The 15,068-nt window shown below is 43.3% G+C and overlaps 1 protein-coding gene across 1 annotated transcript; it reads right to left on the reverse strand.

Moving 5' to 3' along the window:
* Positions 1-827: 827 nt before the first annotated feature.
* On the reverse strand, positions 828-15,068 carry LOC135570214 (zinc finger protein 135-like). The gene is made up of 4 exons (XM_065016329.1): positions 13,915-15,068; positions 13,401-13,496; positions 13,088-13,265; positions 828-5,674 (listed from the first exon to the last, which is right to left on the reverse strand). The coding sequence occupies exons 2-4, from the start codon at positions 13,485-13,487 to the stop codon at positions 5,403-5,405; spliced, it is 537 nt and encodes a 178-aa protein (XP_064872401.1). The 5' UTR covers positions 13,488-13,496; positions 13,915-15,068; the 3' UTR covers positions 828-5,402.

Consider the following 15,068-nt stretch of genomic DNA (forward strand, 5'->3'; position numbering starts at 1 on the left):
CAGCACCATCTTCAGATTAGCCTTAACGTCGGTAGCCCTGCCCCGGGTAAACAGTGTATGATCGCTGGATGATTCGCTTTAAGTCTAATACTGCGGGTAATGGAGTCGCCAATGACTAGAGTTTTCAATTTGTCAGAGCTAATGGTGGGAAGCTTCGGCGTCTCAGACCCCGTAACGGGAGGAGTAGAGACCAGAGAAGACTCGGCCTCTGACACCGACCCGCTGCTTAATGGGGAAAACCGGTTGAAAGTTTCTGTCGGCTGAATGAGCGACACCGGTTGAGCGTTCCTACAGCATTTCCTTCCAGAAACCGTGAGAAAATTGTCCGGCTGCGGGGACTGTGCCAGGGGATTTATACTACTATCTGTACTTACTGGTGGCACAGACGCTGTTTCATCCTTTCCTACACTAAAATTACCCTTGCCTAACGATTGCGTCTGAAGCTGGGCTTGCAGTACAGCTATCCTCGCCGAAAGGCGAGCACAGCGGCTGCAATTAGAAGGCATCATGTTAATGTTACTACTTAGCTTCGGCTGTTGGAGGTCCTGACGAATCGTGTCCAGATAAAGCGTCCGGGGTGAAAAAGTTGAGGAAAAAATAAATAAATATATGAACGGTAATTAAAAAGTGAAAACCGTAAAGTTGTCAGGTAGCAAAATAGGCAAAATAGGTTGGCAACAAAACGCACAGCAACTCGAAAACAAGCCTGCAAGTTGTGACCTGTACAGAGTCGGGTACCAGTACATAGTCAATGTGGAGGCTATATACAGGAGGTACCAGTACAGAGTCAATGTGGAGGCCATATACAGGGGTACTGGCACAGAGTCAATGTGGAGGCTATATACAAGGGGTACCAGTACAGAGTCAATGTGGAGGCTATATACAGGGGGTACCAGTACAGAGTCAATGTGGAGGCTATATACAGGAGGTACCTGTACAGAGTCAATGTGGAAGCTATATACAGGGGGTACCAGTACATAGTCAATGTGGAGGCTATATACAGGAGGTACCAGTACAGAGTCCATGTGGAGGCTATATACTGGAATGTACTGGTACAGAGTCAATGTGGAGGCTATATACAGGAGGTACCAGTACAGAGTCAATGTGGAGGCTATATACAGGGGTACCAGTACAGAGTCAATGTGGAGGCTATATACAGGAGGTACCAGTACAGAGTCAATGTGGAGGCTATATACAGGGGGTACCGACAGAGAGTCATAGTGGAGGCTATATACAGGGGGTACCAGTACAGAGTCAATGTGGAGGCTATATACAGGGGGTACCAGTACAGAATCAATGTGGAGGCTATATACAGGGGGTACCAGTACAGAATCAATGTGGAGGCTATATACAGGGGGTACCAGTACAGAGTCAATGTGGAGGCTATATACAGGGGGTACCAGTACAGAGTCAATGTGGAGGCTATATACAGGGGGTACCAGTACAGAATCAATGTGGAGGCTATATACAGGGGGTACCAGTACAGAGTCAATGTGGAGGCTATATATAGGAGGTACCAGTACAGAGTTAATGTGGAGGCTATATACAGGAGATACCAGTACAGAGTCAATGTGGAGGCTATATACAGGGGGTACCAGTACAGAGTCAATGTGGAGGCTATATACAGGGGTACCAGTACAGAATCAATGTGGAGGCTATATACAGGAGGTACCAGTACAGAGTCAATGTGGAGGTGTTGTAGTTATTGTTACATATAGAGACAGATATGACAGTATTGAGCAAAGACAGGTGTACATTAGACCACAAACAGAAAGCGGACAGGAATTCAGAGATTAAACAGACATAAGTGTGATGGTCGAAGCCATATGTGCTTTACTGTGCATAAGGGCTTAGGGCAAAGAGGAGGAGGTGACACTTAAATACATGATCTATTATGGAAAGAGCAGAACACCATTATAAAGATTAGATAGAGAGGAACAAACATAAGTGCTTAGGGTAAAGGACATAAGTGCTTAGGGTAAAGGACATAAGTGCTTAGGGTAAAGGACATAAGTGCTTAGGGTAAAGGACATAAGTGCTTAGGGTAAAGGACATAAGTGCTTAGGGTAAAGGACATAAGTGCTTAGGGTAAGATAGACATATATTAATTTTAGGACACGAGGGTCCTGCCACCATTGTAATCTAATGAAGAGCGGATACAGGCGTTATTAGTTTGAACACGGAGGAAGTCTGGACTGAAAGATAATGGTGGCCGATGACCAGAGGGAAGTAACTCCATTAACATGTGGAATGGACTCATATACTGTGTGTGTATAAAGAGAGATCTCTGGGAAGGTGTGTGTTCCGCGAACCATCTAGGCTTCTGATATGTTTGTATTAAAAGCCTATATTGAATTCACAAGTTCTTGTAAGTGTTATATTTTGAAACGATCCTCCACGACACCTACTAGCTGCCATCGATTCCCTTTCCTTTTTGTTTCTGTTATTTGGGTCTAATTGGTAACACCTGTTTTGAGTTTAGTTTTGTTTGTAGGCTATTTAAGGGCACTAGGCCCGCTGGCTATTGTGTGGGCTTGTTCTCTGTTTTATGGTGTTGGTTTATTTTGTGGTCTCTATTTTTCCAGACAGTTTAGTCCTGTTTGTTTGGACGGGTTGTTTCATGGGCCCTTGTGTTTTACATGTCCGTTTTCGCTGTCTTTGGAATAAAGATCCACGTTCGGAACTAACCTGCTCTCTGCGCTTGACTCCTCCACCCAACATTCCTAGAAGCCGTAACATAACTGCCATGTTGACGGGTAGAAAGACAGATTTTTACCTTGTTAGCTCAGAGATTCGATCTAGCAACTTTACGGTTACTGGCACAATTTTCTAACCACCTGCCGTCTCTACAGTCATGGCCACAAGTTTTGAGAATGACACAAATATTAATTTCCACAAAGTTTGCTGCTTCAGTGTCTTTAGATATTTTTGTCAGATGTTACTATGGAATAGTGAAGTATAATTACAAGCATTTCATAAGTGTCAAACACTTTTATTGACAATTACATGAAGTTGATGCAAAGAGTCAATATTTGCAGTGTTGACCCTTCTTTTTCAAGACCTCTGCAATCCACCCTGGCATGCTGTCAAGTAACTTCTGGGCCACATCCTGACTGATGGCAGCCCATTCTTGCATAATCAATGCTTGGAGTTTGTCAGAATTTGTGGGTTTTTGTTTGTCCACCTGCCTCTTGAGGATTGAACACCAATGCTCAATGGGATTAAGGTCTGGGGAGTTTCCTGACCCTGGACCCAAAATATTGATGTTTTGTTCCCCGAGCCACTTAGATATCACTTTTGCCTTATGGCAAGGTGCTCCATCATGCTGGAAAAGCCATTGTTCATCACCAAACTGTTCCTGGATGGTTGGGAGAAGTTGCTCTCGGAGGATGTGTTGGTACCATTCTTTATTCATGGCTGTGTTCTGAGTAAAAATTGTGAGTGAGCCCACTCCCTTGGCTGAGAAGCAACCCCACACTTGAATGGTCTCAGGATGCTTTACTGTTGACATGACACAGGACTGATGGTAGCGCTCACCTTGTCTTCTCCAGACAAGCTTTTTTCCGGATGCCCCAAACAATCAGAAATGGGATTCATGAGAGAAAATGACTTTACCCCAGTCCTCAGCAGTCCAATCCCTGTACCTTTCGCAAAATATCAGTCTGTCCCTGATATTTTTCCTGGAGAGAAGTGGCTTCTTTGCTGCCCTTCTTGACAACAGGCCATCCTCCAAAAGTCTTTGCCTCACTGTGCGTGCAGATGCACTCACACCTGCCTGCTGCCCTCACACCTGCCTGCTGCCATTCCTGAGCAAGCTCTGTACTGATGGTGCCCCAATCCCGCAGCTGAATCAACTTTAGGAGCCGGTCCTGGAGCTTGCTGGACTTTCTTGGGCACCCTGAAGCCTTCTTCACAACAATTGAACCGCTCTCCTTGAAGTTCTTGATGATCTGATAAATGGTTGATTTAGGTCAAATCTTACTGGCCGCAATATCCTTGCCTGCAAAGCAATGATGACGGCACGTGTTTCCTTGCAGGTAACCATCGTTGACAGAGGAAGAACAATGATTCCAAGTACCACCCTCCCTTTGAAGCTTCCAGTCTGTTATTCTGGAAGAATTTGTTCTTAACTAGTTAAATAAAGGTAAAAAATTAAATACAAAATACAAAATTCGAACTCAATCAGCATGACAGAGTGATCTCCAGCTTTGTCCTCGTCAACACTCACACCTGTGTTAACGAGAGAATCACTGACATGATGTCAGCTGGTCCTTTTGTGGCAGGGCTGAAATGCAGTGGAAAAGTTTTTGGGGGATTCAGTTCATTTGAATGGCAAAGAGGGACTTTGCAATTAATTGCAATTCATCTGATCCCTCTTCATAAGATTCTGGAGTATCTTCAAATTGCCGTCATACAAACGGAGGCAGCACACTTTGTGAAAATTAATATTTGTATCATTCTCAAAAAGTTTGGCCACGACTGTACATAGGTATTCCTTTTGTCCAGATGTGAAAGGGCAGTGTTGAGTGCAATAGAGATTGCATCATTTGTGGATCTGTTGGGGCGGTATGCAAATTAGAGTGGGTCCAGGGTTTCTTGGATAATGGTTGGGTGTGAGCCATGACCAGCTTTTCAAAGCAATTGATGGCTACAGACGTGAGTCTCTGATCTGATGAAACCAAGATTAAACTCTTTGGCCTGAATGCCAAGCGTCAGGTCTGGAGGAAACCTGGCACCATCCCTACGGTGAAGAGTGGTGGTGGCAGCATCATGGTGTGGGGATGTTTTTCAGCGGCAGGGACTGGGAGACTAGTCAGGATCGAGGGAAAGATGAACGGAGCAAAGTACAGAGAGATAATTGATGAAAACCTGCTCAAGAGCACTCAGGACCTCAGACTGGGGCAAAGGTTCACCTTCCAACAGGACAACGACCCTAAGCACACAGCGAAGACAACATAGAAGTGGCTTTGGGACAAGTCTGATTGTCCTTGAGTGGCCCAGCCAGAGCCCGGATTTTAACCCGACCGAACAACTCTGAAGAAATCCTGAAAATAGCTGCACAGCGACGCTCCCCATCCACCCTGACAGATCTTGAGAGGATCTGCAGAGAAGAATGGGAGAAACTCCGCAAATACAGGTGTGCCAAGATTGTAGTGTCATACCCAAGGAGGCTTGAGGCTACAATCACTGCCAAAGGTGCTTCAACAAAGCACTGAGTAAAGGTTCTGAATACTTATTTAAATGTGATATTTCAGTTTTAATTTTAAAATGCATTTGCATACATTTCTAATCCTATTTTTGCTTCGTCATTATAGGGTGTTGTTGTGCAGATTCATGAGGAAAACCTCCCAATTGAATCCATTTTACTGGCTTCTCTCCAGTGTGTATTCTCTCATGTAGTTTCAGCACCCCGACTGGTTGAAACACTTTCCACATTGGGAGCAGTGGTAAGGCTTCTCTCCTGTGTGTATTCTCTCATGAGCTTTCAGGTGTGCTTTCTGGTGAAACATCTTTCCACACTGGGAACAGTGGTAAGGCTTCTCCCCTGTGTGCATTTCCTCATGTTGTTTCAGGTCCCATAACCGGTTACAACCCTTTCTACAGTGGAAGCACTGGTGTCGTCTTGCTAGTTTGGACGTCCCTGGATTTGGTTCCTCCGAGTCTGGCCTTTCTCCTGCCAAAGACAGTGTTATTTTTAAATATAGACCCGAATGAAACCACATGATAAAACAACCTTGCTACGAGGGTAAATCCTAAATCAGATCTCTCAATAACCCGAGGCCAGTTTTAACAATCTTAGTGTGATTTTAAAACAAATGTAGAGCTTCCTGGTAATTACTGATATGTTTCCATTACTTATTTTATTCATCCTGTTGTACAAGTCAGAACACAAAAACCTGGACAGTTCTAGGACACTGAAGACACAGACGTCGCTGGATTCCAATTGAACAGGTGGTTCTAAATATATAACATTCATAGCTGTATGATACAGAATGTGACCTACACACTTCCTTAAACATAAAATAACTAAAGAAGTAATTTTGTGTGGAAGTCCAAAACTTGTTTTTACGTCGAAGATACAAAGCACATCAGTAACATCTCCCCGTTGTTGAAAGGGTTCGACACATTGCTGTTTAAATGGACCAATTTCTTATTTAGACATTCACAGATTTTCAACATTTTGATTATCGCTGATGTCATATTTTGGGTAAATGTTCCTTATAGTAACAACAAAAAACAAAAATATAAACGCAACATGTAAAGTGTTGGATGTTTCATGAGCATCACTGTTAGTCAACATTTATTCTTTGCCAAGATAATCCATCCACCTGACAGGTGTGGCATATCAAGAAGCTGATTGAACAGCTTGGTTATTACACAGGTGCACCTTGTCCTGGGGATAATAAAAGGTCACTCAAATGTGCAGTTTTGTCACACAACACAATGCCACAGATCTCTGAGGGAGCGGGCAATTGGCATGCTGATTGCAGGAATGTCCACTGGAGCTGTTAGGAAATTTAATGTACAGTACCAGTCAAAAGGTTGGACTCACCTACTCATTCAAGGGTTTCTTTATTTTTACTATTTTCTACATTGTAGAATAATAAAGACATCAAAATGATTAAAAAACACATGGAATCATGTAGTAACCACAAGTGTTAAATCAAAATATATATTTTATTCTTCAAAAGTTGCCACCCTTGCTTTCTCTCAAACAGCTTCACCTGGAATCCTTTTCCAACAGTCTTGTAGGCGTTCCCACATATGCTGAGAACTTGTAGGCCGCTTTCCCTTCACCTCTGCGATCCAACTCATCCCAAACCATCTTGATACAATACATTAGATTCAAAGGTACCAAAAAGTACAGTAAAAATTACTTCCATCTCTGGAAATGTGGACCAAAAAAATAAACAAGATAAAATAAAAAACGTGGGGATTGTGTCTGGGGATTGTGTAGGCCAGGTCATCTGATGCAGCACTACATCACTCTCCTTCTTGATCAAATAGCTCTTACACAGCCTGGAGGTGTGTTGGGTCATTGTCCTGTTGAAAAACAAATGACAGTGGGACTAAGCCCAAACCAGATGGGATGGCATAAAGCTGTAGAATGCTGTGGAAGCCATGCTGGTTAAGTGTGACTTGAATAAATAAATCAATGACATTGTCAACAGCAAAGCACCCGCACACCATCACATCTCCTCCTCCATGCTTCACGCTGGGAACCACACGTGCAGAGATAATCTGTTCATCTACTCCTCGTCTCACAAAGACATGACGCTCAGATCAAAAAATCTCAAATTTGGACTCATCAGACCCAAGGACAGATATCCACCAGTCTAATGTCCATTGCTCGTGTTTCTTGGCCCAAGCAAGTCTCTTCTTCTTATTGGTGTCCTTTAGTAGTGGTTTCCTTGCAGCAATTCGACCATGAAGGCCTGATTCACGCAGTCTCCTCTGAACCGATGATGTTGAGATGTGTCTGTTTCTTGAACTTTGTGAAGCAATTATTTGGGCTGCAATTTCTAAGGCTGGTAACTCTAATGAACTTATGCATCAGAAGTAACTCTGGATCTTCCATTCTTGTGGTGGTCCTTAAAGTAATGTTGGACTGTTGTTTCTCTTTGCTTATTTGAGCTGTTGTTGACACCATATGGACTTCGTCTTTTACCCAATAGGGTTATCTTCTGTATGCCACCCCTACCTTGTCACAACACAACTGATTGGTTCAAACACATTAACACCTGTTATGGCTAGGGATTCCGCTAGCGGAACATTTCGACAACATCCGGTTAAATTGCAGAGTGCAAAATATATTTTTTTAAAAATTAGAAATATTTAACTTTCATGCATTCACAAGTGCAATACCACAAATTAAAGTTTAAGACTCCATAATGTTTCATCATTAGATGCTACAAGGCTCCTTTAAGACTCCATAATGTTTCATCATTAGATGCTACAGTCCTCCTTTAAGAATCCATAATGCTTCATCATTAGATGCTACAGTCCTCCTTTAAGTCTCCATCATGTTTAGAATGTGTCTGGAAGCGCTACTCTATCTATTCTACTCTCATCCTTTCGGTTTGAATAATATTTAAAAAATAATAATGTTATAATAGGTAATAACTAACTTTAATAACTAGGGTTAATACCTGCCTGGCGCACCAACAAAATATTTCTTTAGCCCCCTCTAACAATACCGCTACAGAATTAGCATAGTAGGCCATGTAACTTAACCTGTAGTGACACCCAGCCCGTGAAGTGTTGCAGTAATTTCAGTTGCTGTAGTAGCTGACGTGTACAGTGTTGAGTCATCCGCATACATAGACTCACTGGCTTTACTCAAATGTCACTGGCATGTTGTTGGAAAAGATAGAAAAAAGTAGGTGCCAAACAGCTGCCCTGGGGAATTCCTGATTCAAACTTGATTTTGTAGCTCTGGGGCGGCAGGTAGCCTAGTGGTTAGAGCGGTAGGCCAGTAACCGAAAGATTGCTGGATCGAATCCCCCGAGTTGACAAGGTAAAAAACTCTGTCGTTCTGCCCCTGAACAAGGCAGTCCTAGGCCGTAATTGAAAAAAAGAATTTGTTCTTAACTGACTTGCCTAGTTAAATAAAGGTTACATTTTAAAAGAAAAACTCTTTATCCACAATATAGCAGGGGGGTGTAAAGCCATACGTTTTTTCAGCAGCAGACTATGATCGATAATACCAAAAGCTGCACTGAAGTCTAACAAAACAGCCCCAACAATATTTTTATCATGAATTTCTCTCAGCCAATCAGTCATTTGCAAGTGCTGTGCTTGCTGAATGAACTTCCCTATAAGCTAAAAGTCTATATTTGTTTACTGTAAAATAGCATTGTATCTGGTCAAATAGATTTTATTTGCGCAAAATTTCATTGAAGATGCTCCAAAGATTTTTACAATCATTCTTCATGTATTTTATCTTTGTTTCATTGTGTACTTTCTTCTTTTTATTCAGTTTAGGCACATGATTTCTCAATTTGCAATAGGTTTGCCAATCAGTTATTCAGCCAGACCTATATGCCATCTCTTTTGCCTCCCTCTTCATCATACCATTTTTAAAATTCCTCATCAATTCACGTGGATTTAACAGTTTTTACAGTCATTTTCTTAATGGGTGCATGCTTATTAGTAACTGGGATAAGCAGTTTCAAATGTGTCACGGGCAGTGTCTGGTTCCTCATCATTACACACCACGGACCAACAAATATTATTTACATCAACAACATAGGAATCACTACAAAAAAATGTATGACCTCTTATACACAATATTAGGCACAGCCTTTGGAACGGTGGTTTTCCTAGACATGGCTACTATATTGTGATCACTACATCTGATGGATCTGGATACTGCTTTAAAACCCATTTCTGCAGCATTAGTAAATATATGATCAAACCATGTTGATGATTTCATTCCTCTACTGTTTGTCACTACCCTGGTAGGTTGATTGATAACCTGAACAAGGTTGCCGGCACTGGTTACAGTTTGAAGCTTTTGCTTGAGTGGGCAGCCTGATCACAGTTTTCCTCCAGTATTAGTTAATTAATTACCAAAGTCTTGAGTTTAGTTTGCCTGTTCTACAGTCTTTTAAAGATAGGGGGGTTGACTGGGACAGGCAATGTAACTTCCATAATGTTTTAAGGAAAAGTTTTTGTAAAACAGGGCTCCGGGCAGCCGAGCGGAAATGGAGGAAAACTCGCCTCCCTGCGGACCTGGCATCCTTTCACTCCCTCCTCTCTACATTTTCCTCCTCTGTCTCTGCTGCTAAAGCCACTTTCTACCACTCTAAATTCCAAGCATCTGCCTCTAACCCTAGGAAGCTCTTTGCCAACTTCTCCTCCCTCCTGAATCCTCCTCCCCCCCTCCTCCCTCTCTGCAGATGACTTCGTCAACCATTTTGAAAAGAAGGTCGACGACATCCGATCCTCGTTTGCTAAGTCAAACGACACCGCTGGTTCTGCTCACACTGCCCTACCCTGTGCTCTGACCTCTTTCTCCCCTCTCTCTCCAGATGAAATCTCGCGTCTTGTGACGGCCGGCCGCCCAACAACCTGCCCGCTTGACCCTATCCCCTCCTCTCTTCTCCAGACCATTTCCGGAGACCTTCTCCCTTACCTCACCTCGCTCATCAACTCATCCCTGACCGCTGGCTACGTCCCTTCCGTCTTCAAGAGAGCGAGAGTTGCACCCCTTCTGAAAAAACCTACACTCGATCCCTCCGATGTCAACAACTACAGACCAGTATCCCTTCTTTCTTTTCTCTCCAAAACTCTTGAACGTGCCGTCCTTGGCCAGCTCTCCCGCTATCTCTCTCAGAATGACCTTCTTGATCCAAATCAGTCAGGTTTCAAGACTAGTCATTCAACTGAGACTGCTCTTCTCTGTATCACGGAGGCGCTCCGCACTGCTAAAGCCAACTCTCTCTCCTCTGCTCTCATCCATCTAGACCTATCGGCTGCCTTCGATACTGTGAACCATCAGATCCTCCTCTCCACCCTCTCCGAGTTGGGCATCTCCGGCGTGGCCCACGCTTGGATTGCGTCCTACCTGACAGGTCGCTCCTACCAGGTGGCGTGGCGAGAATCTGTCTCCTCACCACGTGCTCTCACCACTGGTGTCCCCCAGGGCTCTGTTCTAGGCCCTCTCCTATTCTCGCTATACACCAAGTCACTTGGCTCTGTCATAACCTCACATGGTCTCTCCTATCATTGCTATGCAGACGACACACAATTAATCTTCTCCTTTCCCCCTTCTGATGACCAGGTGGCGAATCGCATCTCTGCATGTCTGGTAGACATATCAGTGTGGATGACGGATCACCACCTCAAGCTGAACCTCGGCAAGACGGAGCTGCTCTTCCTCCCGGGGAAGGACTGCCCGTTCCATGATCTCGCCATCACGGTTGACAACTCCATTGTGTCCTCCCAGAGCGCTAAGAACCTTGGCGTGATCCTGGACAACACCCTGTCCTTCTCAAATAACATCAAGGCGGTGGCCCGTTCCTGTAGGTTCATGCTCTACAACATCCGCAGAGTACGACCCTGCCTCACACAGGAAGCGGCGCAGGTCCTAATCCAGGCACTTGTCATCTCCCGTCTGGATTACTGCAACTCGCTGTTGGCTGGGCTCCCTGCCTGTGCCATTAAACCCCTACAACTCATCCAGAACGCCGCAGCCCGTCTGGTGCTCAACCTTCCCAAGTTCTCTCACGTCACCCCGCTCCTCCGCTCTCTCCACTGGCTTCCAGTTGAAGCTCGCATCCGCTACAAGACCATGGTGCTTGCCTACGGAGCTGTGAGGGGAACGGCACCTCAGTACCTCCAGGCTCTGATCAGGCCCTACACCCAAACAAGGGCACTGCGTTCATCCACCTCTGGCCTGCTCGCCTCCCTACCACTGAGGAAGTACAGTTCCCGCTCAGCCCAGTCAAAACTGTTCGCTGCTCTGGCCCCCAATGGTGGAACAAACTCCCTCACGACGCCAGGACAGCGGAGTCAATCACCACCTTCCGGAGACACCTGAAACCCCACCTCTTTAAGGAATACCTAGGATAGGATAAAGTAATCCTTCTCACCCCCCCTTAAAAGATTTAGATGCACTATTGTAAAGTGGCTGTTCCACTGGAAGTCATAAGGTGAATGCACCAACTTCTAAGTCGCTCTGGATAAGAGCGTCTGCTAAATGACTTAAATGTAATGTAAATGTAAGCACCTTACATTGGATCATTGAAACTTTCTCTCCAAAGCTAACTTTCATCAAGGTTTTATATGGTCTATTGGTTTCTCTCTTTTCATTGGCAGAATCCTTTTTCAGTGTTATGATATTCATAACATCCATATACACCAGTCTATCTTCCTGTCAACAAACAGAACTCTGCTGGTTGTCCTGGTAACAGACACGAGTCTATCTTCCTGTCAACAAACAGAACTCTGCTGGTTGTCCTGGTAACAGACACCAGTCTATCTTCCTGTCACCAAACAGAACTCTGCTGGTTGTCCTGGTAACAGATACCAGTGGGCAGATCTATTTAATTTGTTCAAACTAAATTACAGCACTTACTTTGATGAGTCAAATCTGATCCTTTCTTCTACAGATTGTAAATTAAAGATAAACATTTTTGTTAAAATAATTATAATATTATTGATTGATTGAATAGGACTTTTCAAATCACCCAGTATTGCCATCTGCAGCGTTAGTTCTAGGTAAATGTTGCAATTCTTCAGCGATTCCTGGACCTGTGACCAACAACGAGCTACATATGGACAGTACCAAAATAAATTATCTAATGACTGCCTCCTCGCAGCAAAATCTGCAGAGCTGGGAAGATTGTATCCCCATATATAACATTATATTGGTTGCAAGAATTTTGTATAATAATTGAAGCTTTGAATCCGGCATCATTTTGCGTGTCAATTCATAAACCATGTGCCATGGAATCAGTACAATGAAAATCTCTTGACAACTATTTTGAAATTTATTTGTCACAGCTGTCAGTTGTTTGGTCCTTAAATGGAACTGGTAAACATTTCTATTTATCACAATTTGGTCCTTAATGCAGGGCCGACAAGTTCTTGTTCTACAGTCTAATAAAGATAGGGGGTTGACTGGGACAGGCAATGTAACATCCATCATGTTTTATGGAAAAGGTTTTTGTAAAACATGCACCTTACATCAGATCATCTTGAAGCTTTCTCTCTAAAGCAAACTTTCATCAAGGTTTTATATGGTCTATTGGTTTCTCTCTAAAGCGAACTTTCATCAAGGTTTTATATGGTCTATTGGTTTCTCTCTAAAGCTAACTTTCATCAATGTTTTATATGGTCTATTGGTTTCTCTCTAAAGCAAACTTTCATCAAGGTTTTACATGTCAACTAACAAAACTGTCTACTGTGGTGGAAATATACCAGTCTATCTTCCTGTCAACAAACAGAGCTCTGCTGGTTGTCCTGCTAACAGATACCAGTCTATCTTCCTGTCAACAAACAGAGCTCTGCTGGTTGTCCTGCTAACAGATTCCAGTGGGCAGATCTATTTAATTTGTTCAAACTAAATTACAGCACTTACTTTGATGAGTCAAATCTGATCCTTTCTTCTCTTCTCCTCCTCTCACAGTTCCACTCAGCGCCGTTGTTTTCCTGCAGTCCACCAGCAGCACAGACAACCTCTTCATACCCAGCAGTAAGGTGCTACCGGGAGAGGCACGAAACGGGGACTCCGGGAGGGAGGAAGGGCTAGCGTTGTCCTGGTAACCATAAAGAGGGGACACAGACACATATCATTATGGATGCTGATGTCACTGTTGTCATAAACTGCTTTACAGAAACACTGCCCAGACCCAGATAGAGCAAGCTGTATGCTGGACCAGACCAAGCTGTACCATCTGGTGTTCTGATCTGGAGACTCTTCTCTGCCTCGTCAGCATCAGGATGTTGTTGAGGCTCCCCAGAGGATCCAGGATCGTCATGTCTCTCTCCTGTGTGAATGACAACATCAAACAGACAGTCAACCTATGATCTTCTATTGTGATCATAGGGTCTTACCAGAGACATTAATATGTCTAAAAAGGGCTTAAATTTATGCCTTTAAAAAATACTGTTTGTGATGCAAATGTAAAAGGGTCATTCCATGAAATGGTTGGCTTTTACATCCCTTTGATATTTTATGTAGAAATGATGCACCAGAATTGGATTGTAGAATCCTGTTATACAAGATGAAGTGAGCTTTAATATAGACCACATGGAGAATAAAATACATCTCATTTAAAAAATATGTACCAATGGCAGTACTGAACAACATATTCAAGTGTAGAACTTCAGTAGAATCCCCCATTTAAAACCACATTAGTTCAACAATTGCATCGTTTGTGCCCCTGTTTTTAAGACAGTACTCACTGATGGTAATCGGATATTCTGACTCCTCCTCCTTTTTCACTCCTAAAACATCTTCCTCCTCTTTTATTGAGATATCCTCCTCTTCCTCTTTTACTCCAAAAGGTTCTTCCTCTTCTTTCACTACATTCTCCTCCTTCAATGTTACGGCATCTTCCTCATTTTTGATTCTGAAAGGTTCTTCCTCTTCTTTCACTATATTCTCCTTCTTCAATGTTACGGGATCTTCATCCTTTTTGATTCTGAAAGGTTCTACCTCCTCATGTTCCACTCTGACAACCTCTTTCCCATCTTCCTCTTTCCCTGTAATATCATCCTCTTGTTTCAATATGATAGCCTCCTCTTCCATTCTGAAAGCTTCTTCCTCTCCTTTCACCAGATCTTTCTCCGTCTAGTTTCGTGACCTCATGCTCCGGGCGATTAGCCTTGTGCAGTATCAAGTTAACACATTCGCTAATTTAAGAAGCAAACTACGTTTAAATTAACAAGTAGATGCGTAAACAGAATTGTGTTCCAAACACTAAGATTAATATACAGAAGATTAGTGTAAAGAGCTTAAATGCTCCGGATCTATGTTCGCTAGCAAACCACCGCATTGGTTGAAACGGAAGCCTTTTGTCTCTGTTGAAGAAGCCTCCTGTTCCGTCCACTAGATTATACGTCACGCAAGAAGCATCACCTGAAAAACTCACATCGCCATCTGCTGACTGGAGTGAGCAACACAGATCGGAACAAAAATAAAGCAATGTCAAAAGAAGTCATTTAAAAACAACCAGATGTTATGTTCTCTTACTTCTTACAGCCAATACTTTCCTCCAGGGCTGACCTGCCCATTAGGCAGGATTAGGTGACAGATTGACGAGGGTGGCATATTCCGAGCTAAATGGACCGAGGCTCATCACTAACAACACCTCACATAATTCTGCCCAAAAACAATTTTAAAAACTTCTCACTCAGCGGCATGTGGGCTATTTAGGTGAGTGGTGGTGTTGCCACATGAAGCAGTGCCCACTTTGCAAAAGGCAACATGGACAGATATGTCTCTACCTGTGTAGAGCACATGCCCCTTTACCCTTCCAGTCTCTAAAGTGCCCTGGTATAATTTGTATTCATTTTTTGTTATAGTTATTCTGAACTCTCTGCCTCAAAATTGTCGT

Source organism: Oncorhynchus nerka, unplaced genomic scaffold, assembly GCF_034236695.1.
Source record: "Oncorhynchus nerka isolate Pitt River unplaced genomic scaffold, Oner_Uvic_2.0 unplaced_scaffold_1024, whole genome shotgun sequence".
NCBI lineage: Eukaryota > Metazoa > Chordata > Actinopteri > Salmoniformes > Salmonidae > Oncorhynchus > Oncorhynchus nerka.